Source organism: Athalia rosae, chromosome 1, assembly GCF_917208135.1.
Source record: "Athalia rosae chromosome 1, iyAthRosa1.1, whole genome shotgun sequence".
Classification (NCBI taxonomy): Eukaryota; Metazoa; Arthropoda; class Insecta; order Hymenoptera; family Athaliidae; genus Athalia; species Athalia rosae.
The window spans coordinates 28,338,248-28,365,501 of record NC_064026.1 but is presented as its reverse complement, the minus strand read 5'-3'; the positions used below and the strand labels follow the sequence as shown (position 1 = coordinate 28,365,501).

The following is a 27,254-nucleotide window of genomic DNA, read 5'->3' as shown; positions in this document are numbered from 1 at the left end:
TTTCGCGTTCTTTTTTTTTTACCGTCGCAGGTTCCATCCGACTCGCCCCTTCGTTCGTTCGTCGTCGTATATCCCCTCGAGGGAGGTAGCCAAGAAAGTCAAGGGCAAGAATCAGTCGAAGGTGAAAACGAACGAAGGTCGATACAGGGGTTGGCGTCAGACAAACAAACGAAGAGAAAAATAAAGGAAATTTGAAGAAAATGGAGGATGAAATGATCCAAAAGTTTAAAAAAAAAAACAACGGCCTGCAGTCGCAAAACTTGTTTTTCACGAACGCGAAGTCAGGTTCTCCGTTCGACCGTTTTCTCTGAAGTGAATATTAGATTTTGTTGGTGAAAAAAAATAAAAGTAAAACAACAATATTTGTAGCTGAAAATCCCCAGATACGGAGGTGAATGATAATGCAATTCTGCTGCAAAATTTCGCACATCCCGTACTACTTCTCAGTTGCAACTTATAGCGGTAAGAAGATAAACATCGGTTGTTAGCACACGCCAAGATGCTGTGTAAACAAGCGAACGAAGGATAATTTCCTCTTCTTCTTTTCTTCGTTTTGATATTCCAACGCACTCGATATCCCATTTCCCTCAATTAATATCGTTCTCAATGGGCAATTTCAAAACGAGTTATTAACACTTGTTTATCGCCACGAGAGTGTGAATTAACTGCGATACATATATTAGGGGATTTAAATTGCACGCGTGAGCTGACACGTACACTTTACAGAAACCGAGAGACTGGCGGCGTACACATGCGATATACGGCGAACATTCAGCCTCTGTAACGTTGTTTAAACTTACCGAAAGCCACTTCTCTCTCTCTCTCTCTCTCTCAATTGGCCTCTGAATTTGAATATGTTCGTATACAAGCGCAGAAGAAACTCGAGGAAGGGTACAAACGAGCTCCACGTGTTGCACGCTGCCGTTTGTTTCCGTTGCTCAACGTTTCATCGTCAATGGAAACCCTACGTATGAATGAACGAATGAATGGGATTATCTCTTACTCTCTAGCGTTTTCATTTTCACTTGTTCTGCTGAAAAGTTTTACTACTTTCCAACAACATCCTTCTCAACCGCGCACCTGCACCTGCACCCTACCGATCACGCACTCCGGGTTTTCCAAAATTGTAGAAGAAAAATTCTTACACTCCAGGTCGGATTTGTTACGAAGGATAAAAAAAGACTACTGGAGAATCTTGAAAAATAAAATTAACGATCATAAACGGACGTACCTTTCTTTGAATCCACATTTTTGCGTCCACCTTGGATTCCGAGTTCCCTGGAACGAATCACTTCGGTTGAAGAGCGAATTGCCCGGAGGAATGTTCGAAATGGATGAAATATATGTATATTCGTTCTTGCAATCTTTCAATAACAAAATTCAACGAATTCCTCTATCTATATAGGACTTTATTTCCGATTCACAACGTCCCGCGGATGACTGAAACATCGTTGATAAAATTAATCGGAACAATTTACGCGATTAGAAATTTCAGAGAATTCGATGCGTTGATGACCCAAGTTATCGGGGCAAAATAATTGGTAAATAATTGAGTGCGCATTATTTTACATTTTTATTAGAATAATTTCGTTTATAACCGAAGCTACGGAACGCACGTGAGCCAGAGTTCCGTACCTCGAGATTTGAAACTGACTGATTTGCAAATTAGAACAACGCCAAGTGAGTCACGCGAGATTATAGTTCGTCGAACCGATACCCGAGAGCTGCCGATCAAAATTTCCAGAACTCTCGTATGTATTGCAATTTATTTTCCTCACTACCGAAAGTATAGGTACCGATTATAATTAAAATTAAATTTATCAAAGATAGGGATGCATAGGATGCATGGATGGATTGAATTCGGTTACGGTTCGGATTGGTGAAAAAAATAATTTATGAGACTTGGTTTTTTTTTTTTATAATTCACCAGACAATGTTTATTCAGACGACCTCACAACTCCCAAGCGTACAAAATTACCTGCTCACTGGGCAAATGCGGGGGCGGGACAAAAACCTTTTTATCTTTCTGTTTTTCAATAATTATTATTTATCTTTTAGTTCATTGATTATAGACATATCTTGTATTTTGTTTTTCATCCTTCTTTTTTTTTCTTCTTATTTTCATTATTTATTGTTAATTATTTTTGCAATTTTTCCTTTCGATCATCGTATAATTCATATTTGTATACTATATATTCGTGTTGTTGTTTTTTTTTTCTTCTCGTATTATGTCTATATTTCCTTGTTAATTGTTATCTGAATAATCAGAGAAAATATAACAGCTGGATGATCGATGTATAATATTATTAATTATTATACATCGTGTGTTTGTTTGTTTTTCATTCATTTATTGTTTTCTCTTTTCATCGTACTTTTACGGGTATAACATACTTTTATACGTATACCATTTAGCTATTATCAATAATCCATTATCTGTGAAGGTGGAATAAATTTATTTATCTATCAACATTATACGAATATGAATGCTAGATTTTCGGATCGGGAAATAATTAGGGGGAAACGTATTAATTCAAGACAAATAACTGATGCTAAATTATCGATATAAATATTATAGTATCAGCAGTGCAGCGTGACTGGGTGATTTGATTCGAACTACGTATTTGAGAAATTGAAATTTTCAATGTTTTCTTTATCATTTTAATTCAATTTTATATTTCTTTTAATGCTGTGGGGAAGGGGGGCGGGCGTCTCAACAACACGTCGGCGGCGGCCCGCCGCGTTACTTTCGCTCGCGATTCTTTTTTTTTTTTTTTTCATTTTTCGTATTCCTTTTTTTTCAAAAAACTTTTTCACTCTCACTAAGAACTAAGGACCTTAAAAACCTAATATTTACAACGATCATTGATTTCTCCTACGCACATCTATATCATCATCGAATTTATATCATTTTCGAATCTCTTTTATTTCTATTCTTCTCTTTTTCTCTATCTCGACATACGAATTTGCCTGACTTTATTTCTTAATTTTTTCCTTTTTCTTGCTCCATTTCAAAGATAATTACTTCGTCGATCTTACGATCAAACGATGATTATGTTCCGTCAATTAGCATTGGCTAAATAATGAATAAGATTTCAAAATTTTTCATCCTTACATTTCCCTTCAATTCTTCATCCTCCCCTTCGTATAACATATCAACAAAGTTTCATATGAGGAAAATCTAAGACGACACGTGGCATAAAAGGTACGATAATTGCAAACTGGTGACCACGACCGGCCGTTCAGTCTCATGACAAAAACTCCCTAACTATTTATCTATTCATTATTATTATTCATTTTTTGTTTAACTAAACTTTTGTCTCTCACTTTAATTATTACTTTTCTTTCATCATTTTTCACTTTATAGCCTTACCTTATTTCGTATGAACTTAAACTTCTACTTTTTTTTTTCATTCGTTATCTTTTTTTTTCTTCAAAATTCTTTTCTGGATATTTATGGATATACTTTTTTTTCATCTTACTTCTCTGCTCCTATTCCATTCCGGACAAAAAAAGAAACATCATACATGTATTTTTTTTATTATTTTTATTTTTATTATTTTTTTCTTTTTCATCATTTTTCTTATTCAGTGTTTTTACATATATGCAAATCTCAAAACCTGCCCCGCGCACGTTCCGAGCTTTCCACCTTTCTTGACTCTCTCTCTCTCTCTTTCACACACACTCCTTTCTTTTTTCCATTTTTTTATTTTCTTTTCTTATACGCTCGTAATTTTTTTTTTGTTTTTTTTTTCATTTTTTTTTTAGTTTATACACTCACTGCACACACAGAAACACACACGCATATGTACGAGATGATAATTTCTACAATAGTCTACCATTATAATATAATTATTACAATAATTATTATTATTATTATTAATATTATTATTAATTAATTAATAGTATAGTTATTGATTACTAAACATTACCAATATTATATTTATATTATTACTATAATCGAAATGTAAATGTTATTATTGTTGTATTTGTATTGTTTATTTTGTTTCTTTACCGTTTTGTTGTTGCTGTTGTTGTTGTTGTTGTTGTTTGTAAGTGTCGCTTCTGGTTTATTTTGTTGTTGTAATTGTTATTATTATCATAATGATTATTGATATCAATTGTTATCGTTACTATTGTAATAATCACTTATTACTATTAATATTATTTTACTCGTACCCTACCGACATTACAGTAATAATAATAATATATTTTTATTACCTTCCGTCTATCTTAAATAATTAATATTTTTTAGGTAGAGTACATGTTATACATATATAGATATATATTATTATTATATCTTTTTTATAGATATATTTTCATATATATTTATATGTATAAGATGATGGATGATGATATAACTATAATTGTAATTATAATTAATTGTTATTATTATTATCATTAGTATTATTGTTATATATAATATATATATATTTATATGTATATTTATATGAATGAAGTTTCGAGGCTGTACAAGATGCGCGATTTCCATGATTATCACATGTAATAGATTATTATTGTTATTAATATTAATATTTATATTTATACATATATATTTGCAACACTTAAACCAGTTTAGGATGCCGGCTCACCGCGGACTCCCTTTCCGCTACGAAAGTTATGTATACTTCATACATACACATTTTTTCACATTCATGTATATGTATATAATATGTATATATTTATAGTGTATAGCCTGTAGATAGCCAACTAGCCAGATTGGCGACGAGGCTTTGTTAGACATGATATAACATAATGTTTGAAATTTAAACATTATTCTTCTTTTTTTGTTTTTGTTTTTTGCTATTTCATTGATTGATTTTTCATATCATTATACATACACATTCATTCATATACGCGCGTTGTCGTCACTCAATTAACATAATCATCAACGAAATTGGATGAGTATAATATTCCGTTTGCAACGCGTATATGCGGAGGACAAAAAAGAGAAGAAAGAAAATATCAAAAATCCCGAAAAATAACCGAAAATCGATGATAAAACGATCAATGATAACGGCCATTGATCTTTCATTTTCGTTTTTCTTCTTTCTGATAATGCATATATATAACAATTATTGATTTAAATAATAAATTATTTGGTTAGTCACACGCTACGCGTTCAGCAGCGTCCTGGCACTTTCACAGCGTTAATAAGTCGGCGGTTTCGTCATTATTTTTTCAATGATTTCGTATAAAAAAAAAAAAAACTCTCTTCAACGAGGGATCTTTGTTTTAGCAAAAATAATTTACCGAATGACCGTTCGACGAATCAGGTGGGTGTACTCGTAGAAATTATGATGAAGTTTTAATAATGAAATAAATAATCTGAAAGTAATTAAAAAAAAAAAAAAAAGAAAAAGAAAATTCATAATAACAATGAAAAAAAAAAAAAAACACAATTTATTTCATTTCTTCACATACGTAATATTCGTGACACGAATTCATAGTTCGTCACTACGCTTCCAACGATAAAGCTTTGCACGGTCCGACCAACGGCCTCGGGGATGGCGACGGTGATTTTTTCGAAAGATTTAACGGCTGCTGACTGTCGGCGATATCCACTTGGAGTTCCATCATATTACTCGGACAACCGGATAACACCAGCGTCGCCGCCGTACTGGACGTCGGTCTCGGACTCGAACTCGTGCAACTCGTCGTTGTGGCAACGACCGACGATGAGGATGACGACGAACCGGAACACGACGACAATGACGTCGAACTACTACCGCCACTTCCCACCGAGGAAGAATGGTACCGCGGCGACGACATCCCCGAACTCCCGGCACCCGAATTCGACGTCTGGTGACCGTAATCACCGTTCGAAGAACCTTGGAGCTGCTGCTGCTGTTGTTGTTGCATTTGTTGGTGGTAATGCCTCGCACCGGTCGTCGTTGTTATGACGGACGTTGCCGGCCACCTACCGGTCGTGTGGTACGGGGATGTTGAGCACTGTAGGAGTCCCTGATGGGATCTGGAACCCGCGGTCGTCGTTGACGCGCACTGTTCCGCCGGAGATGGTGAGTTCGCGGGTGATCTTGGACTGGCGTCACCGCGCATTATGTAATTGTGGATAATGTCAGTTCGTTTCAATTGTTCAGCGGTCATTCGAGGACCCTCCATCAAACTTTTGGCAAGCGTCGAGTGCGTGCTGCTCAACAGACTCGCTTTTTGGGGGCATTGGGACGAGGGTTGTTGTTGTTGTTGTTGTTGTTGTTGTTGTTGATGTTGATGTTGATGTTGTTGATGTTGTTGATGTTGTTGTTGTTGTTGCGTCGGCGGCGAGGTTAGATGAAGGTGAAGCTGCGACTGGGATTGCGAATGATTGTTTTGCGATTGCGAGGATTGAGATTGTTGCGCCACGGCCGGTTCGGCTTCGGCGCTGTCCTTTTGCCTGAACGCCCTGAATTTTTTATGGGGTTTGTAAGCCTCGTCCATCAGCGAATTGGTATCGTACAGAGGTGGTGCTTGCAGTACGCGTTTCAAAACCGGCATATCCTCGACCTCTTTATCCTCGGATCTCGGACTTGAGCAAACTGACGTCGGCGCGCTACTCACGCTGCTGCTACTCGCGGGTTTGTCGGGTTTCTCGGTACCGGATTCAATACCACTGTCACTGGGAGAGTCGAGTTTACGAAATCTCGGACACTGAGGGGGTTGCGGCGTTTTCGCCAACGAGGCACGGTGCAATTCGTCGTCGCCCGAACTCGTCGATCCCGAATTGGCTCGCCTCCTGTGCGGACACAGACCGCCGGCCAACGTCGCCGCCAGCAAAGGTGCGCTGGACGCGTGATGACCACCGGACGTCGGTGTCGCGTGATGATACTCCGTGAGGGAGGCGACTTCGCCGCTGCAGGTACTTTCGGTACTCGACACGCTCCCGAGCGGACTTTTCACGGCTTCGTCGAGGGTGACGTCCGACGCCGAGCCCCACGACACGCTCGGCTCCTCTTCCTTTGGCCAAAGTTGTTGCTGCTGTTGTTGATGTTGTAGCTGTTGCTGCTGTTGCGCCTGCAGCTGTTGTTGTTGTTCGGTCATTTTGAAGGCGAGCAATTTCTCCGAGTGCAACGTGTTCAGCGTTCTCAAGTCGGGTATTTTCTTCAGCAGTTCCCTGAGGATGTCGGGATGCTGCGGGTGATTTTGGGCCAATACGGTTTGGAGCGCGTTTCTCAACTTGTTGTGCATTCTCTCGATGAGATCCGTATTTCTCAGACCGGGTCTGTCCGATGCGATCACAACGACTGAGCAAAACAGACCGAGTTCAGCGTCCGATAAACGTAGGGCGTTCACTCGTTCCGCGAAATCGAACATCGAGTCCATTAGGAAACGTGCGTTACTGCTGTTGTGGATCGACTCCCGTTTTAGCACCTGACCGTTCAGACATATCATGCTGTTCGTCTGAGCGTCGAACATACAAGCCAGCCGTACGAGCAGTACTTCGAACACACCGGCTTTCAACAGCGTTACCTGGTCGTCCTGAGCCAGCAGGCTGAATCCAGGGATACGCTTGGCGAATTCAACGACACCTCTGATAGCGGGTGAAAATCTCTTTGAAAAATCTTGCAACAGTTCCTGCTGACCCGTCAATGGCTGGGGGTTCGGATTTAACGGACATGCCTGCAACACGCGAATAGAAGAGAAACGTTCAATGACTGAATAAAGTTCAGGTATAATGTACAAGGTGATGTCGGACTTTCTATGCGAACGCGGAACTAGACTCATGTGATGATTGAAATGTCGAGGATCGTTATGATACACGAGTAGTACCTAACACGTGTGTATCTAAAAGCGAAGAACTACATTGAGATTTTATGAGACAACACGAGCGGAAACCGGACGACCTCCGGCTTCTTCCTCCTTCAAGTTTCGAGGACGTTTTGTTTAGTTTCCTTTTTCCTCCGAGTATACAAGTAACTAAGCAACTACGAGTGATATACGTGGGGGCGTACGAAGGTCGTAATTAGGATCGAAAGACGGGGTCGTGAACGGTCTGCGTGTCATTGGCTGATAAAAAAAAAAAATGAAACAAAACTTCCGGGGAGAAATGTAATATACTAACCAAGGTCGGTGGACAAGCTGTGTAGTTCGGTGTTTCTCTCGCCCTGGCTAATACCGGTGCTACTTTTTCTCTAGTAAAATCACACGTGTCCAGATGCGCCCTGACAACTGTGGCCAAAAGACGTTGTTCATCCTCGAGTTCGGCGGCTACCGCCTTCTCCTGGAAACGGCTGTGCGAACTTTGCTGCATAGCGGCAAGAATTCGCGCCTTTTCACGTTTTGGCACTCTACCGAATCGAACAGCTGTAATCACAAAAGGAGAACAAAAACCATTAAAATTATGCACACGTGCAATTTGTTTGAATGTTGATGAGGTATCGTGTGATTTTCGTTAAATGTTTAGTTGTTCGTTATTTCAATTTCAACGTTTAGGCGAAAGGGCGAGCACGGAAGGGAAAGCGGTTTGTTACTCGCCACTTTCTCAACTCTGATGAAAGTGCGGAACGCTTGGCGAACCGACTCTGTGAGTCGAAGAGATACGAATCCGTGGTGGCAATAGAAAGTGGTACTGTAGCGGCAAAACTCTATACATGACACCGCGAGAATCGCAAAACATTTCTAGGTTGATCAGCCAAAAAGATATATGTATATCAATATACGTGTATCAACGATCCGAAAGACAACGAACTATCGGGGATGAAAATGTACAGATACGAATAAAAATCATCAACCTACGTGCATTGTGATAATTTACAACCCCGTTGAGGATACCCTTAAGTATAGGAAGCTCGTCTCCCATGACGAGCGAAGTGATTCGAAGAGAACCAAAAAAAAAAAAAAAATTGTTCAAACTATCTTTGTATCTTTTATCCTCACGTTGGCACTTGATCTTTTCGTTTGAACAAATTATCCAACCGCACTGTCAATAATGTTATTTAAATGAACTTCAATATTTTTATTCACAATCAACCACTGTAACAGATCCTCAATATTGCTTGGCACTAAATCGCACCCCGATTCAGCTACAAAAGTACTCTGATCGTTCAAGGGTTGCATTAGCTCGTTTTTTGATTATACGTGTAATTCTTCTTTATTTTTTTTCCAATGATATCAATCAAGTAAAAGCTCTCCACGTCGGCTGACTTTTACCCATATATTTATCCGTTAATCTAGTTTCAAGTCACTCCGTGCGCGCGAACCACCCTGTGAATTTTTTTGCTCATGAATTTATCAATCGTCACGAGGGGGTTGAATTGCAAGCACGCGTTAGAGACTGTGAAAACGGGTGCGAAATGTACTCTACGTAGCTCCGCGCGTGCAAACGGTAGACAGCATCATCGCCGACTGCGTGACTCGCGGCGGGCCGCGTTCAACAGCCCCCCACTTATTCACCCATGAACGCGACCCCCTCCACCTCGATCCGTGGCCTTTGCTAAGCTTTTGGCCTTGAACTTGGTTTCAGGCACAGCCGCGCGCGGCGTATCAACCTATATCTACCCCCGCGCGAAAAACTACGCAAGCTCGCAAGCTCTGGTCCCCCCCTCGAAAAACCTAACCCGACACCTTCCGAGCGACGAGCAACGCGCGCAGACGTCGACCCCGTCCAGAATCCGACGCGTTGAAAGCGGGAAGAAGAGGGGGGGACAGATTTACCCGTTAACCCCGTGACCTTCGACAACACCCCCACCCCCCCCTCTCAATTTCGAACCATCCCCTGCCCCCGCAGGGGTGGACGTATAACCCTGAAACAATCGTTGAGGCGAACAACAAACGCGATTGTTTCGCTGAAACGCGATAGAAATCGGCGTTGATAACGCGATTCTCCGTTGATACAGATCACAAATGACGAAGGATTGATAAGAGTGCAGTCGAGGGTTGACTGAAGAAGCGATTCTCCAAGTTGTTACGATTCCGGGGAATTGATTTTTATCCCAAATTTCCGTTTTCCTTCGAACTGAATCGAGAGGGTATAGTCGGTGGTCCCTGATTGCGAGCGATTCGCAAAAATGCGAACAAGGTACATATCGGTGTCGCGTTCGGAGAGAAGTTCGTTGATTTGCCGTGGTATACGGCAGAGCGCCACACGACGGAGGGCGTCGCGACGTCATGTAGAAGTTGAAGGTGGAGGTGGTGGGTAATGGAGAAGGAAGCGAGGGGGGGTGGGGGGAATTTCTGTCTTTCTATTCCCGTGAGTTGCGCGCCCAGGGGAGAACCGCGAGAAAAGTGGGAGATGTTCGGAAGAGGTGGAACGGAGCGAAGAACTGGGAACGGGGGGGGGGGGGGGGGGGGGGGACGGAGGTAAACCGCGTATAGCGGCATGTTGTAGCGGTACTCTTTCTATACGGGGAACTAAAGCGAGTTGCAAGGCGAGCAACACCGATCATTGACCCCATTCGTCGTATACGTACGGCCGCGGTTTACCAGACGGTGCATCGGAGATCGCGAAAAAAGGTATATGAAATGCGGCCTTAGAATTTCGCGTAGAATCCGCGTAAGGAGTTCACGGATCGGGAGGAAAGTCATAGGCTATGTCGCGTATATCGCGTTTCCAGTTACTACCGACGTTAATCGCGCGCGTTACGTTATATTTGTAAATCGTCTGTTGCGCAAAAACCGGAAGTCGAACGTCGCGAAGAATATAATCGAGGCCTCTGTGATGTTCTCGCTTCTTTTTCTCTTTCGAAAGAATTTTTCGATGGAATCGAGCGTGCGCCACGGTATTGTTACATGTACGCGCGATTATATACGTTATTGCAATGGAAACGCAACCGAACGACGCGCGTTTCGCAACGCGTTACCTTTACTATCCCCTGTCTCCTTCTAGCCCGTAGTGTTTCGTTTGGTTGCGATATATGTTTACCCCCTCCAATCGTACTATTTTCAGTATGATCCACTTTCGAATTGAGGCGAGCGCGCGAACGGGTCGCAGACCTGAGTTGACCTCGACTTAGATACGAGAGACTGGGTAACGAGAAAAAACAAAAAAACAAAAAACAAATTGGGACCGATTTGCAAATCGCCAAACGTTGAATTAACGAAGAGTCGAAAGTAACTGGATAAGAAAATGAAATAAAATATAACATGCAATAATAATCGATTCAACAAAGTATTGCGTCGTTCCAAGGTGCGGATTGTGTACGACTAAATAACATCGCAATACCGATGATCGAATGGGATCTATATGTATACATGTATATACGTGAAAATGTGCATGCTAGGAATTTGGAAAATAATGAAATTTATTCTCACCATCTCTGCTCATTCCAACGGCGATGCATTTCTTAAGTCTGCAATACTGGCACCGGTTTCTGTTGATACGCAGTATACTGCACTGTTGATTTTTCGTGCACGGTCTGTACTGTATCTTCTGCTGGATGCTACGCCGGAAGAAACCCTGCGAAGAATCACCGGAAAAACCTTCGTCAGTTTGACCGTCACTGTCGGACGACGCCGACGAGGAGCCGGAAGACCCGGAAGACTTCGATGGTATTCTAGCTATATGCAACGAGCCGATCTCCCCCAATTTACCACAATCGTGACAGTCGTCGGTTACCGAACATTCGCACAAACACTCCGCCGAAGTGATCAATTCATCGATATTTCCAACAACGTTCGCCCGAAGCAGCACAGCCGCAGGTGATGAGCAACCACCACCGATTCCGATCATTTCGTACACCAGAATAAATGTTTTACTTTCTTACGCAATTACGTTGATTCCGCGCGATCGGATAATCGATTAATTCACACCTGATACAATATCCTCCCTACATCCACTAATTATTTCCAATACAAACACATTTATCGTACACAGACACACGAGTACATGCATATATATGTATATATATACGTTATCGTCGTTATATCATTACTGTATCGTTTGATTGTCCGACGATTTGGCGCGCGCGTATTTATTCAGCATCTTCGCGATTCACCTGCAATCCATCGCCACTGGACAATCCGTGCGAGTTCGTCAATTTTCGTTCTCGCTGAGAAGAAAATTTTTCTTATCCCAATTATTTTACCGTTTCATGGGACGTGTTAAAAGTATGCGGTTGTTTGGCGATGCGACCGTTTGTACCGAGGTTTGGCTGCGGACTGGCTCTCTCTATAACGTAGAGCATAGACAGTCTCGGCGCATTGGCCGAGAGTATCCGTGGGTGGGGACAAGTGGGGGCCCTCTGACCCAATTCCCGGTCGTTCAACCGCGGGTTCACCGCGCGAAAGTGAGAGTTCCCATGTCGCCTCTCTCTCGCACTATAATCGACCCTCCGTCTCCGCTCTCGCGTACTCTCTTTCTCTTTATTTCTCTCTGCACCTCTCTTGCCCCCCCACCCCCCTCGCCCCCCTCGCCCCCCTTCCACGCCGCCATATTTCTCTCGTTTTTTTTTTCCCTCACTCGCGAAGAAGTCGTCGGGCATATGGGTTCGTTATTTCTCGAAAGTTCCTCACGCACTCGCACTCGTTACCGACGTCCGACGGGGTTAGCTCGACGACGACGACGACGACGAGTTGTTCGGCTTCTTCTTATTATCATTCTTCCTCTTCCTCCTTCTTTCTCTCTTAGTTACGAATACTCAACTCGGAGATACGAGGCTACTACGAGCGCTACCAACAGTTCTACTAACGGATTCCGTTCCCTCGTTAACCCCCTTCGAACGTCTCGCGCGCAACGCACGCCCACGAAGAACGCAAATAACTTGAAAAGAAAAAAAAAGAAGGAATTTTCTTGTTTTTGTTTATCGTCGAGTTTTTATCGGACAAACGCGTGCCGTAACGCGAAAAATTTCATCGTCGTGCAACGAGTAGACGTCGTTTTCAGCCCGCGGTACAAAAATCGTCGTAGCGTCGACGTGAAAAGTAGTTCATCCCATTTAGTTCCCCGGCACATCTATTTATCGGCAATTGCAAACGACGACGACGACGCAATCGCAACGATCATTGGAGGAACGAACGATCGCTACGACAATCACGCGAACTGGACGACTCGTACGATTGATTCATACCCGCGAGAGATCTACTTAAATATTTCGACGGTTCGCCGCAACGATTGCGTTTCTAGTATCGGTCAACGACCTCTTCCTGGTTCTTCCCCCCTCCCCTCCATCCTCCTTCTTTATTTTCTATTCAACTCCTGCAGCGCGAGCGTCGGTGTGACTTACGTAACGTCGTCGTTGGTTCGCGCTTAGGTAGCGTTACAGGCGTACGTACGAACGCATACACGGAGAGACGGAAATTCACACACACAGACAGACACACAGAGCATTTACGAATCCGACGTCGCGTTTCGCATGCGCGACTTAACGAGACCGTTCTATATATTAGAATTCTTAAGCGTGCGCGTAGCGGAGGAAAAGTAGTAACAAACAGCACCGACGCCAACCGGGAGAGGGATGCCTGAAACTTCTCCGCCCAAGAAAAAGAGAGGGAAGTTTGTGGTTCAGTGACGTCGCAGTCGCGACCTCGCCTACCTCAACGCGCGCGCGTACGATGGTCCCGTTGCCTCAGGCGCGGCGCGACGGTGATACGTCCCGATCTCGACTGCGCGCACCAACACCGCGGGGAAAAGTACACGCGTACGTCGCAATTTCTTTCTATCTTTTTTTTTCCTCCTTTTGTTTTTTTTTTTTTTTTTTATTTTCCTCCCTCCGCCCCACCACCGAACGGTTCAAAGGGCGGCAACCCCGGATCGCGAGGGCGAACCCCCCACCGCTACCTATACCGACACATTTTCCCCGGAAACTCGACAGGCGCGTAGCGCGTCCAATTTTCTACCGGCGAACGTGCAAAAATCTCCCGGATTTTACCAATTTGCGCAAAAGCTAAGCCCACTGCTGTTCCTCGGCCCTTTCCAAACGGTAGCCCCGTCGCTACAAGTGCATATATCGATAGTTTCGATCCTCGCAGATGGTGGAGCCGATTTTCCGCACCCTTAAATATTTTTCCCTCCCACTAGCCGCTCGATAACCCTCTCGGGGTGATTGACCCGAGCTCCGGCGGTTCCAGAGAGTTCGGGCGGGACGCAGCGCTCGCGGTATACGTGGAGGGGAATTCGAGGGGTATATGTAAAGAGGGGGAAGGTGAACAAGGGTTTGGCTTGAGTTGAGTCAGGTCGTCGGAGCGACGGAGGGAGGGAGGGAGGGGGGGGGGGCCGGCGTAACGGTGACCAGAGTAAAGCACGCGTACGTACGTATACATGATATAACGTACATGCGCTTTCCTGCAGTCCCCTCGACGTGTACCCGCCAGTAGTAGAGGCGACGGTGCGATCAGCCCGCCTGAACCGGGCTGCTGCCGCCGCTGCCGCTGCCGCTACTCGCTACTCGTACTAACTACGGGGGCATTAACCGGGCGCAGCGCGACGTACGCTATATTTATTAGACAGATATAGATATGCCGTGCGGCGCACGGCACACGATGTTAAATCATGATCGCATCCGATTATCCAAGTGTGACCAAACCCCGCGATTACGTATTACGTGCAAATGAGATGCTCGACGGATGGAGAGAAAAAAGAGAAAAAAAAAAAAAAAAAAGGGAAAAGAACGAGGTTCGTCCCACTTTTGAGTCCTATTATGATAAGTGAAACGCAATTTGCTTTTCTTTATTAACCGGAGCACATTCTCTTTCTCTCGTCGTCGTCCGCGTTATCGCTTCTGCGTTCGATTTCCACGTTACTTTTTACGCAAACGAGATGATCGTCGTCTTAGTCGTCGTCGTTCACGGCCGATGTAAAATTCTCCCTTTCTCCCTCGTCACGAAATTTTCTATCGAAAGGAGGGTGAAAATGTGTAACAGTGTCGGTCTGTGGTGTATAATAACGCGTGCGGTTACCTACCGCAATAATAAACGTTCGACCCGATTCCCAAAAGTAGACGTGCACCGGGGATATAGGGGTCATTGACCCGACCGGCAAGGGAACTAAAATACACTACTCGCAATCAAATGAAAATTGGATCAGCCACCGCAGGAACGTCGACGACACTGCGACACAACCACCGCGACGTATACGTAGAACCACGACAACGACAACGACAAAGACGACGACGACTACCGCGATTCAAAGTTGGTTCTACCGCTGCTACTGTACGTTATACCGCCACCGGGTATTACGACACCAAAACTATACGCCGCGTAGTCTGACGTAAGCGACCCGGGGTTCGTTGACCAGAGGGGTTAACGCACCCTGGACTACATATCTCGCGATCCTCCACCCCCTCCACCCCCTCTCCCCCATTTTCCCCTCCCCTCTCCCACCCCACCCCACCCCAACCCCGCTTGTACTTGTCCTATACGAACAACCCGACACGGGGGAAAAAAGGACGGGGAATATTTTCCCCCGTTTCACGTCCAACGCCACTGCTGAGATGATGTTCCAAATTCGGTACGAATCGATATCATGTGGAATTCGGAGATAGTCGCCGCAGGTGTGTCGCGTGAATTTTTGAGGGCGGAAAATGAGAAGAAAAAAAAAAATATTTGCGTCCTGACCCACCTTTCGCGTGAAACCGGGTCACTTACACGTCGCTCACGTGTCACGTAATAAAGTCGAACGAAGTTGAACAGAGAACACGTTACGTCGAACGTCGGCCTTAGATTTTCCATGGGCGTTATTACACGCTGCGCTCTCTTGCCTAAAGGATGTATATATATATACACGCATACCGGATCCTAGGTGTACGTTTCTATGCGCCTGTGTGAGCTAGCCGGGACCACCTTTTTTTCTCTTCTGTATCTTTCGTCCGTTCGAATAGTCAGTTACTGACCTAGCGCACGCCGTTCTACCTCGGTCGCCGTTGTGTACCACCCGTAAACCATTTCTACTCTTTTTTCTCTCTTTTTTTCTTTTTCCCTTTTCTCGCGGCGCACAGCATCCCCGACTTTCTCTACCTCCTTCGCTTTCTATCCCACACGTAAATTACGTCCCATCTAAAAATTTGCAGATTCAAGTAGAGAAGAAAAGAAAAAAAAAAAAGACTGCCCCATTTGCGAAACTATCATCTTAACGAGTGCGTGCAACTTAATCGGAGTGCGCTTTTCGTAAAATTAGTCGCGAAAGTCAAAGGTGGATCGACGAAACTAAATTGAACCGCCTTTTTTTAGTTCGGCGTCGTTATAGGAACGCTCGGAATTCGCTCCGTTCGGAGCGTCCGACCGGCTCAGCGGTTGAGCGAGGAATGCTCGCTGCCGGCGTAAGTCTGCCACCTGGCGATTGAAGCCTGGCCTGGCCGCCTCGCTGCCTACCTAGGAGGTATTCGAGGGAAGGGAAGAAGGTGCGGATACGTCGGCGGAGGTGGAGGTGGAGGTGGTAAAGCCGCTTGATATAGTAGGGGGGGGTATTGCCACTTCCTAAAGTGATTTGGCGGACAGTGGCCCTGCCGTTCGATCGCGAGGATTGCGGGGCCGTTGACACTTTGGCCTTCAACTCTTGCACTCGCAAATTATTTGACGTGGCGTTCGCGCAAAATTTGATCAAGTGCTTCTACAAAAATATTTTATCAATCGCACTCGCTATTGGCATTTATATTTATCATGTATATGTATGTAACGTATATTATAGATACGTCCTTCGACGACCGAACGATGCGTATTGCCAATATGATAAACGAGAAATTATTTTACAGAAACGTTACACTTTACTCGGTAACGCGTATAAAGAAAATTCACTTTTTTACTTCGATTCATTCGAGACTCTTCGGTTATTTTATTTTTTTTTTTCGTTTTCCTCTTCGGTCATTCGGTCGTTGCATACATTGCGAAAAGCGGCCCGACGTATATTCTAAGGACCATTTCCGGCGAAATCGACGTCCTACCGCGAAACTTTTACTCCGACCGCCCCCTCTCCGGTATATCGGCCACGCAGATCATGAGACTTGGATATTTCGAATGGCCGAATATGAGGGGGAACGAATTGTTGAAAGGAAGAATGTTAGAAATGCGGTCGGAAGGATGTCCCAAAAAATTTTACCGAGTACCTGCAGTGCGGGTCTGCGGGCGACCCTGGATTATAGCATACCTGCACCGGTAGAAGACGAATGGCCTAGATGGGGATGAACCGAGGAGCGAAATGAATATAAGAAAAGCGAGGAAAAATGAAAATAGAAATGACCATATCCGCAATTCTTGGCACGGCAGAAGCTCCGCTCTTTGATTTTTTTTTTTTTTTTTCTCTTTCCTTCTTCTTCTTTTCTTTTTTTCCGCTCTTTTTATCTGTTTTTTTTTTTTTTTTTTTTGCAAGAGGAGAGTACCGTCCACGGTCACGATTTCCGCGGTAGCTGCATTATTACCTTTATAATGTACAATGGGGAGAATCAGCATAAAGTTCCTCGGAATGTGAGTACGAGTATAATCCGAAACCACTGTATAGTTACGGGTTATCAAGTTTCTCGCATCACCGCGAACATATTGTATATGTATATACAATTCGTTAGCTAAACTCAAATAAGGTTCGCGCGATTAAGCGATGTTTCTCATTTCTCAAGGATGTTTAAATACACCAGACGAATATGCAGCGCAACGAGGACATCGTGACCTACGTAAAAACGGGGGAAACATTTGTACAATTATTGAGAAGAAGAAAAAAAAAACAAAAAATATATATATAAATAAATAAGTACGTTGCACTTAATTTGGCGAACTCGCGATACGCGAATCGTGCTAAGAGACGCTACGCTGCAGTCGAATCGTATGAATCATCATTATTTTCGAATCGTGTGTATATCTCCGTTGTATCGGCTGTATATATTTTTCTCAGTTTCTCGCCTCTCTCGTTTATGCCGAAACCGAAGTGAACCGCGAACCGAACGTATTATGTGGTAACGCTCGTTAAACCGACGACGCCAAGGTTTTTTTTTTCAACGAGTCCCTGCGCCAAAGCAAAAGGCGAGCGAGCGGGCGAGCGCGCGAACGCTTCCGCGTGACCAAGGCCAATTTGCGATCCGCGGGACACCGGTCACTAACATTTCGGTCAACCTTGAACAGTTTCATTCCTCCATACACTCGTACACGAATCGGACGAATACAATAATATAATCTCTATACACACGCATCCATCACACCTTATTTTAACCAATCACATTCGTACACGACGCGGCGCACCACACCACCACCACTCACTTCGCGATTACCGTCTAGATAGATATATACATATATATATAACGAACCATCGACCTTTCAAGTCTTCCTGGTGACCACTCGTCGTACGGTCATCGTTTATTATAAATTATACATCAACGTTAATTCCATCCATTGCAATCGAAATGGCAACAAACTGTACGTCGTTTCGATCTCGATTGCGAATGCCAACGATTCAACTGTCCGCATGTGATATACTTTCGATAGTTTGAACGAGGAATTTAATGCGATACGTGTGTACGTAGCTCGATATTTCTGACCCTGGAGAGTCCTACGCGTGTAAATGCGAAAGACAAAAATTACATATTCCTCATCAACCGCACATGTGTACAGTTAACCGTATACCTCTGCACATAAGTACATGGAAATCTCGTGTTTGTACGTACGAGTTATACAGATTTCTGTTTAGCTTACCTTGCATCCTTCGCAGGAATGAACGCCATAATGAAAACCTGAGGCTTTGTCACCGCAAACGCGGCACAGCACCGTGGTGCCATCAAACTCTGTAAAACGACAATGAAAAACAACAGATTAGTCGGATGTTGAATTTTTCTTACTTTTTTTTTTGTTTTTTTTTTTTGTTTTCGTACATCTAAGTTTCTAATACGATTTCGGAGATTCGGCGGGGAAAAAGAGAAATGAAAAGTAAAAAATCAACGAGGCGCGAACATCGTCGCAGGGTATAAAAAACTAGCCAGTCATTGATAACCGGTAGATAAGTGAAGTGGATAGTTTGAAAACGGAGGTTGGTAGAGGTTCGCTGTCGCAGATGGAGAAAGGTCCAAGAGAAAGAGGAACACTTTCACCGGGTCGCGGCGCACCGCTTGCTTCAGAGCAGGAGAACTCGCCGCGCCGTTCGCTGTTACAGCATCGCGGTGTTACAGCTTTCAGCTTTCACTTGCCCGTCACGAACGCGTAAACCCCGCCTGGGCTTCGATGATATACAAATACAGTTTATTCGTTTCTGCTTATAAATCTCGGCTGGCTACACATCGGTAAATAGGTGTACATGAGTCGGAAAGCAGGCTATCCCAAAGTATAAGACTGTACACCTATACACGTGTACACGCACATCCGAACCAAATCTCATTTCTCTGATCTCCTATTATAAACAGATATACGAGAATATGAATATCTCTCTTTTTGCTACACTATCTCTTTTCGAGTGAGAATTTCACACGCCGCTGGAAAGAAATCGAAACAGGTGTTCGTCGTTCGTAACGAACGATAGGACGGATGATCCATCGCGGATCATTGGAAATTTTCCCCTCGCATTCCGAATGGTCTGCCTACCTATATTGAGTTCGGGTTCCGGCCTGGCCGACGACACGGTGGAATCCATGGTCGGCATGTGGGAGGGAACGTGATAAGCTCCGGGTGTTGTTTGCGTTACGTTCGTAACCCGGAAAGATGCTGCCGGCGATACGGATGATACCGATACACCGGATACATGCTGATGATGTACCACGGCGGACACGCTCGACATCGGTGACTGCGAGGGTGCCGGAGGTGCGACGACCAAACCCTGGACACTACTGTCCGGGGATAATATCATCTTGGCGGTATATGATGATACGGGGTGTTCGCGAAAGAGGTTGTTACGGATCGACCGATTTCAATGAATAAATCGTCGCACTTTTCTCGTAGCTTTTTTTTTTCACGGGGTGCGACGATCTCGACCCGAAGAAATCCTTCGAGGCACACTGTTCACGTGTCGTAAATGAAAAGTAGCACTGTATATATATATATATATAAATAATCACAAACTCGACAATCAAGGAATGATCGAGGAACGACAATTAACGAGGTAAGATCTACCGGCCATTTTTACTCGATCGATCAATTTTGTTTTTAAAAGGTGTTTCCTGATAACTCTATAGAGGCACTTTGAATATTAGCACTGTTTAGAATCACAACCACGAAGTAATGCCACTGTAGTTTAACTCGCGGTGGGAAAAAGTTACTTTTTCTCAAGTTGCGAAAACCGAGTAAAATCGTCGATTAACAAACTCAACACTACTCCTTTTCGACCGTTGTGCGAATCATCCGTCGTTCGTCGACGGTTCGATTCGCGTTCTCGTGAAAATCCGATAAAAACCGACAGATCCGACGTTGGCGAGTTTCCGTGTCTCGTTCGAAACGTCGGAAGCGATTTAAAAATTGAGTCGCGATCACCTCTAGAGAGTGAAAGTGAGTGCGAGCTGGAGGGCGGTTCGGCTTCGTCTGAGGCGAGTTTGGTTCGGACGACTGTTGGTTACCTGGCCAGCCGGGGCCTGCAGCCCTTACCAGAGTTTCTGACGTTGTGGTGGGGAGGGTGTATGTGACTGTCTGCCAGGCAGCCAGCCGGTTGCCGTCCCTGAGCGTGTATATCAACACTTTTACACCGTTTTACACAATTACACTTGGAACGGGTGTGCGTGGAAACGCGGTGGTGAGGTACGCTACACCACACAACGAAGGAGAGCCGACCGGAGACGTATCTGCTCCGGTGTTCGTTATGGTATGAAGACGGAGCGGCGGGTTCGCCAGTGAGGCGGCGACAACGGCTAGCGAACGATCGCGGCCCGTCACAGTCGACGTCGTTCGTCGTCGTCGTCGTCGTCGTCGTCGTCGTTGTCGGGTTCACGGTGGTATTTTCAATGTTGGAGGTCACTGACAACCGAGCGTCCCGGCACAATGCCGATCCGACAACGGCCAATCGGAGAGCGCTCGGGTTCACCTCGCTCTTTTCTGATTGGCGTCGCGACGCCCCCACCACCGGCTAGCGGGCTCCTTCCTCCGTACCGAAGGAAGTTCATCGCCCGAAACCTTGACTGAATTACCCCGCAGCATCGGCCAAGGCCATCTCCTCTCTCTCTCTCTCTCCCGCTACCGACGCAACGACGCCCGCGGTTTTTCCCCTCTCCACGTTACCGCCCGTCTCCTTCTCCCTCGCTTCTTCCTGCCTTCCTCTCTCTCCCTCTCTCCTCTCCTCGCCCATCTCCTCTCCTTTTCACGCAAGTTTTTTTCAACTCTTTCGCACCGCTCCCCCACTCCCGTATCGCGCGACTCGCTGTTGCTTCTGCTGCTTTCCGACGCTCGCTCTCGCTCTCTCTCTCTCTCTCTCGCCGCTCTCGCAGACTCCCTGAAAATAGTTGCCTACGCTTCTCCATCGTAACACACTCTCGTACAGTTGGTTCATTTTACTAGATGCCTCGCTAGACTTACGCGGGCCCCCCCCCCTTGTGTATATGTATATGTATAAATTGCGTTTCTTAACGCCGTACCGGCAGCAGCACACCTTTGGTATATGTATATCCCCTCGTCGTCTCGTCGCGTCGCATCGCGTCGCGCGCGTCCCTTTCACTCGCGAGTCCGCGGGCGAACCGAAACCCACGCGCGTTTTAAATCACTGTAGATCGTACGAGGCGCGATCCGCGCGATCGTCGCGGAAATCGACACCGGCGCCTACCTCCTGGACCAGATAACCCCCGATTTTTAACGCTCCGATCCGTAACCCGAACGCGTAACCGGAGCACCCGGTTAAATCGTTGGTACTGCATAGCCACGACTACTATATACGTTCGTATAGCGATGAGTATTTTGCAACCAGATCGTCTAGATCGTTTCCGTGATTTCAATCGATAGAAAATCGACACATGTAAAAAAGTATGGAACGCGACGTCGTATATAGACACCTGTTGCGATTCGGTTTTCACACAAGCGTACCACGTACGGTGGATCTTGATATCGCGTACACGTCGTTTGTTTTGTTGGTTTAATTTGAGGATCGGTTATGTAACGTGTGTATAACGATTATTTAATTCACCCGAGCGAAATTGTTCGAAACATAATTATTATATATATGATTTCGTTCGTCGGTCTTGTATGCATAATACGAGAATACACACGTGGGTGATTTTATAATTCGTAATCTACCCACGTACTCGATTCAAATATTCACATATACCCACTACATGTGTATAATAAGCGCACACGCGACGATATTCTTTCCTCGAGGTAATCGAATATCGTTTGACACTGAGAATAACAATAATAGAAGAGTTCGTAGCGAGAGAGAGAGAAAAAACAAAAAAAAAAAAAAAAGAAGAAGAAGAAAAAAAAGAACCGAAATATGGGAAGAGAGGGAGAGGAGCGCGTTCGGTAATGGAAGATCGGAAAATAAGTAGGAGGAAGAGAATCGAAGTCGCGAGAAATATTCGCATGAGAAGTGGTTGCCTTTTGCGAACAACTGAGATCAAGGTCGTTCATCGTATCGATCGAAGATCGTTTACAGTCTCCCACCGTGCGCGGCGAATATTTATTTGACCGGGAAGAGAGACGACGCGCACATTATCTAATCTTCATCTGGAGAGAATGAAAAAACGTACGTGGAAAATAAAACGAGACGAAGAGGAGAAGTAATTCGATACCGCGTTTGAGAAAAAGAAAAAAAAGACGAAAAAGAATTCGTGAAACCGTCGAAAAAGTGAACAAAAATGATGTATACCCATGCGCCCTAATTCCGCCAGGTATATAGTAAAAGTGGAAAGAAAAAAAGAAAAAAAAACAATCTAGGAACTCAGGGATACCGGAAGCGCTGAGATATATCTCCAGTGTTTTCTTCCAAAAATGTGGATATCACGAAAACCCTTTGGCGACCCTTTTGGCAGTTGGGCTTTTAAAAAAGAGAGTATATAGGAGGTCAAGGAGGCGTCTTTCCGAATACGAAAGAGAATGGTAGAAGAATGGAGAAAAAAAAATTAAACGTATACGTCGGAAACCCGATACTGCATGCTTACCCCTCGCAACCCTTATTTCCGTCCTAAAAAGAACCCCGTACACACACCCGATCCCACCCACATACCCGTCCATAATTCGGCTACCTGCAACCGATTTTTATTTATTGTATATTTCCCGGCGCGGAATAGCCCTTTCACCAAAAATACGGAAAGGGGGCCATTTCCAACCCTTCTCACGCGAGTCCCCAACCCTTTTTACGTCCGCTGGTGTCCGGCGACGAGTTCAATATAAAATCGGCAAGTTTAACAGTGTCCGTTTATTGCCACACCTACAACTCCGCTCCATAAAGTCATAACCATAAAAATTTTCCTCATTATTAACGACAAGCGATCGTGCACCAATTGAGAAAAACTTTCTCCCGTGGTGCAGTGCGCCGCGTACAAAAATAATGGGGGTGGGTGGGTGGATGGTGGTGGTGGTGGTGGTGGTAGGTAAGTACCGAATACCGAAGACCTTGGCTCGGGGCACACGAACGCGTCGTCTATATACCTCTACACGTGCGAGGTTATATACGTCGTTCCAAAAGGGAGGCTAGTTTCAGAGTCAACGGATTCCCATTATGTTGGAAATAATTTATTTTGATTATTTTATGGTCTGCTGTAATATATTTTTACAATGTTTGCCTCAAATTGGGTACCTCGGTGCGCAAAATATGGAGAATGACTTAAGGTCCGGGTGACTCACGACTACGTTATACGTACGTACTTGGGATAGGTCTCCACTACTGTTAACGATTCTCCTCTCGCGAAGGCTACTTCATCTCCCGGTCCAAGGGGAGGGCACCGAATCAGTTTCCTTGAAATCGGCCAAAGACCCAGCTGATACCCATTTATACATATGTAACAGATACGTACAAGGTATACATACTCTGCACGGTGCGCGAACTTTCGAGGGACATGCCACGAATATATACCTACGACGTAGTTTTTACCCGCGGGTTTAAAATCTTCGCGCATGAAACGAGATGAAAAAATAATTTTTTTTCCAACGAAAGAAAAAAGTCGTCCGAGCGGTACGTGTTTCGTTCGCGATGTGAGCTCACTTTGTTATTTCATCAGCTTCAGTGTCTAATTACTATCAGGTATCAGTCACGTTTTGTTATTCTGGCAAAATACAGTTCGGACGCTCGTACTCCTTCTCCATCACCGGCGTCGGGCCACGTGACTTCATGGGAAAGAATTTTCAACTACGTCACATTCAATGCTGATAGAATAAGAGAAAAAAAATGCGCAAAAACCTTGGCAATCGAACGACAGCTACATAAATAGCGAACCAATCGTATACCGATACAAGGGAATCTTTCAAAATTAATTTCTGATGTACAGAAAAATTACGACAATTATTGCGAAATGTGTTAACGATCTACGGCCAGTACATAGGTTATACGTGTGTGTGTGTGTGTGTATCGAATGTAACATTTGCGACAGGTGTATGAAAACTAATTAACGACGATAACGAATGAATTATTAACATTCAATTTTAGCATAGGTATACAGTCACGATACATTTGTTTTTTTCATAATCATACATCGTCTGCAGCTGTCTGTTATTACGATCATTATGTAACAATATTAGCTACGAACGCGGAGGAATTTTTCACATATACGAAGTGAGACACATCGAGCGTACGAGAACTTCCTTTTCGGTGAGGCAATAATTCATACGGCGGTACAGGGTGGCGGATATTTCCTCTGGTATCAAAGAATTACCGTAACAGATTCTTCGGCCAAGGCTAGCGTGACTAATAACAGAAACAACAACAACATGTTTTGATGATTCCTCGTGTTACTTATGTACTACGCGCGATGTGTACTACACCTTTATACTACGTAGAAAAATTTTGAGCCCGTGGCAATGACTCGAGAGCTCGCGGGTTCGACAAACCTCGTGAATTGGAGTGGAATAATGAAGTTAAACTTTAGCTTTTATCTCATACTCCGAACTTCGCAGCGGTCCCTTTTTACCAGTCCCGCAGATATATAATAGAAGACGAAAATTTTTGGTTCCTCGATACGGATCTGAACGACGTGTGTATGTAATGTACGTATATAAAACTTTTTTCAAAATTCACAGCAGCTTCCGATATCTGGTAGATGGTACGAATTCCAGTAAGGCTATTCAACTTTCCGACGGTTCGAAAATTCTTCGAAATTTTCTGATCTCAAATATCCGAGAAGATTTTGTGTACTGCTAGTTCTGACTTTCTGCGGTACCTATACCCGCGATTCTCGAGAAATTCTCTGCGTCACTCCGACCGCGGTGAACGAACTCTCGGCTACACGTAATTGAAAATCTAGGAGAACGATGCTCCGGGATTTGGATCAAAATTTTACGACGCAAAATAACGAACTATATCAGAACTCCGGAGTCATTTTTCATTCCATCACGATTACCCCCCCCACCCCCCTCCCTCCCTCCCTCTTCGCCACCCGCCATTTTTATTCTAAATACGCATACGCTCTAATTTTAGCGGTATAATATAAAATAAACGTGTTGCTTTGTCAAGTCTTAACTGTAAATTCGATGTCAAAAGCAAGTGAAGAACAAGAAAAAATATAAATAAATGAAGAGAAAGACGAGGAGTGTGGACGTATAGAAACGCGGGAAAAGCCCACAAAAGATGGTAACGATGTAATAACGAAATAAAATTGCTATAAAGAAAAGAAATAATAATTTATTATTAACGATAAATAAATGGGAGTTATGCAGCGTTTTCCGATTACTTGTTATATGACCTATACAAGACTCGGGAGAAATATTTGAAAATGAAAAAAATTGTTGTATACGTAATGTTATACAATTTCATTTAAATTAATTCGAAAACATTACAGCGACAGTTACAGGTGGCAATGACCTTTAAAAAATCACATCCTTTAGACAAAGTAACGTTTTTAAAAATAATTTACACCCGTTACCCATTAGCGTGTTCGTAGACACATATACGAGATCGAACGAACGAGTATCACACCAGCGGTGATATTATGTAACGTGTATATATACGAGAATATAAAAAAAAAAAAGAAAAACCGAAAAATTCGAACTTCTCTTTGAGGCGAACGTGTATCCTGTACGGGGCCGTACCGTCGTACGGGTCTTCGATAATTCCAATTAAAAATCGTCAAATCTGACAGCACGCGATGAGAAATATTAGCAAAAAACAATAAGACGAGAAAACGAAGGAAGAGAGATGCATCTTATCGGAGAGTACGATGGAACGCGGTGAGAATCGGACGTAACGTACGCGCGCGCGGAGAGAGAGAGGGATGTTCCCATCGAAGATGCGGAGCGAAAACACGTGGGGAGGGGATATTGCGGTGAGAAGATCCATAGGAGATGAAAAGAATAAGAAGAAGAAGCGAGAGAAGAAGAAGAGGAGGAGGAAGGAGGAAGGAGGAAGAGGCGTCAAGAGGAGAGAATAGAGGGGGGGGGGGGGGGGGGGGGGAAAGAATCGGTGCTCGCGAGTGAATCCTCGGGAGTCCTTGGCACTGGTCGACCGGTCGGCGACCCGCACGCGACAGCGACCGCGCCACCGTCGGTGCTTCCTGATGCCAATTTGCGACTGGGTAACCGGAGTATCGAACTCCCGTCGTTTGTCCCGCGCGTACTTTTACCACGCTCAAGTAAATATATCTCTGCGCAGGCCACAGAAAAAAAAAAAAAAAAAGCAAATGACAATTTTTGCTTTTGGTTTTGATCTCTGCCTCGTTCGGATCTTTGAACTAGATCAGTCGGACTCTGGCGCGGACTGGAATCCGAAACACGACCCACATTTCATCTGCGACGATGAAAAAAAATGATCGAAAATTGAAAAAAATCTTTTTCGCATAGATCGACTATAGACTGGACTGAATTGTCGTATAGGTTGTCCGTGCACGTGACGACGATTCCTTCCGACGTCGGATCTATGCACGATTACTCTGTAATATAACGCGGTATGGTATGTGGATACGTACCGTGAAAAAAAAAAAAAAAAAAAAAAAAAAAAAAAAAAAAAAAAGAAACAACGAGCAATACTATTACACGGTATGCGGTACGTAAAACTTCAACTTCCGTAGTGGGTGCTCACGCTGCTGCTCTACGCGCGCATATAACGGTGCGTACGGGTCGTCACGTGCACGCGGGTGTCAGTGCGTAATGTCAGTGAACCTGCAGCGTGGCAAAACTACCGCGAAAAGATATATCCATCCACCTTTATACACGAAGTATACGCAACGTTCGCTTATGACCACCTATGCGTACGATTTCACGTACGTACGTTATAACGTCCGCGTATATGCCCCATCCCACCGTTGTTGCGCGAGTGCGGAGGCGTGGGACGACTTCGAATGGCCGACCGTTGGGCAATA

At 44.4% G+C, this 27,254-nt stretch overlaps 2 protein-coding genes across 6 annotated transcripts in view; one reads left to right on the top strand and one right to left on the bottom strand.

Annotated features, from left to right (window-relative positions):
• Nucleotides 1-2,667: 2,667 nt before the first annotated feature.
• Nucleotides 2,668-27,254, bottom strand: part of LOC105683511 (nuclear hormone receptor E75) — a 111,230-nt gene continuing 86,643 nt past the window's right edge. For 3 of the 5 annotated variants that reach the window (XM_048660283.1, XM_048660285.1, XM_048660284.1), the window contains exons 2-5: nucleotides 18,541-18,629; nucleotides 11,245-11,389; nucleotides 8,057-8,298; nucleotides 2,668-7,614 (exon numbers count right to left, since the gene is read on the bottom strand). In XM_048660283.1, the coding sequence (XP_048516240.1) occupies nucleotides 5,455-7,614; nucleotides 8,057-8,298; nucleotides 11,245-11,389; nucleotides 18,541-18,629 (2,636 nt within the window). In that variant the 3' untranslated portion in view covers nucleotides 2,668-5,454. Of the gene's footprint in view, nucleotides 7,615-8,056; nucleotides 8,299-8,730; nucleotides 9,414-11,244; nucleotides 11,390-18,540; nucleotides 18,630-19,419; nucleotides 20,367-27,254 lie in introns of those variants that run through there. The other 2 variants (XM_012396154.3, XM_012396155.3) reach the window with 2 other exon arrangements.
• LOC125502245 lies at nucleotides 11,953-18,520 on the top strand. The gene is made up of 2 exons (XM_048660286.1): nucleotides 11,953-13,568; nucleotides 16,096-18,520. The coding sequence occupies exon 1, from the start codon at nucleotides 12,024-12,026 to the stop codon at nucleotides 13,179-13,181; it is 1,158 nt and encodes a 385-aa protein (XP_048516243.1). The 5' UTR covers nucleotides 11,953-12,023; the 3' UTR covers nucleotides 13,182-13,568; nucleotides 16,096-18,520.

Excerpts from the sequence above, each read along its gene's own strand:
- LOC125502245 (XM_048660286.1), top strand. The coding sequence starts at position 12,024 with ATGGGACGTGTTAAAAGTATGCGGTTGTTTGGCGATGCGACCGTTTGT.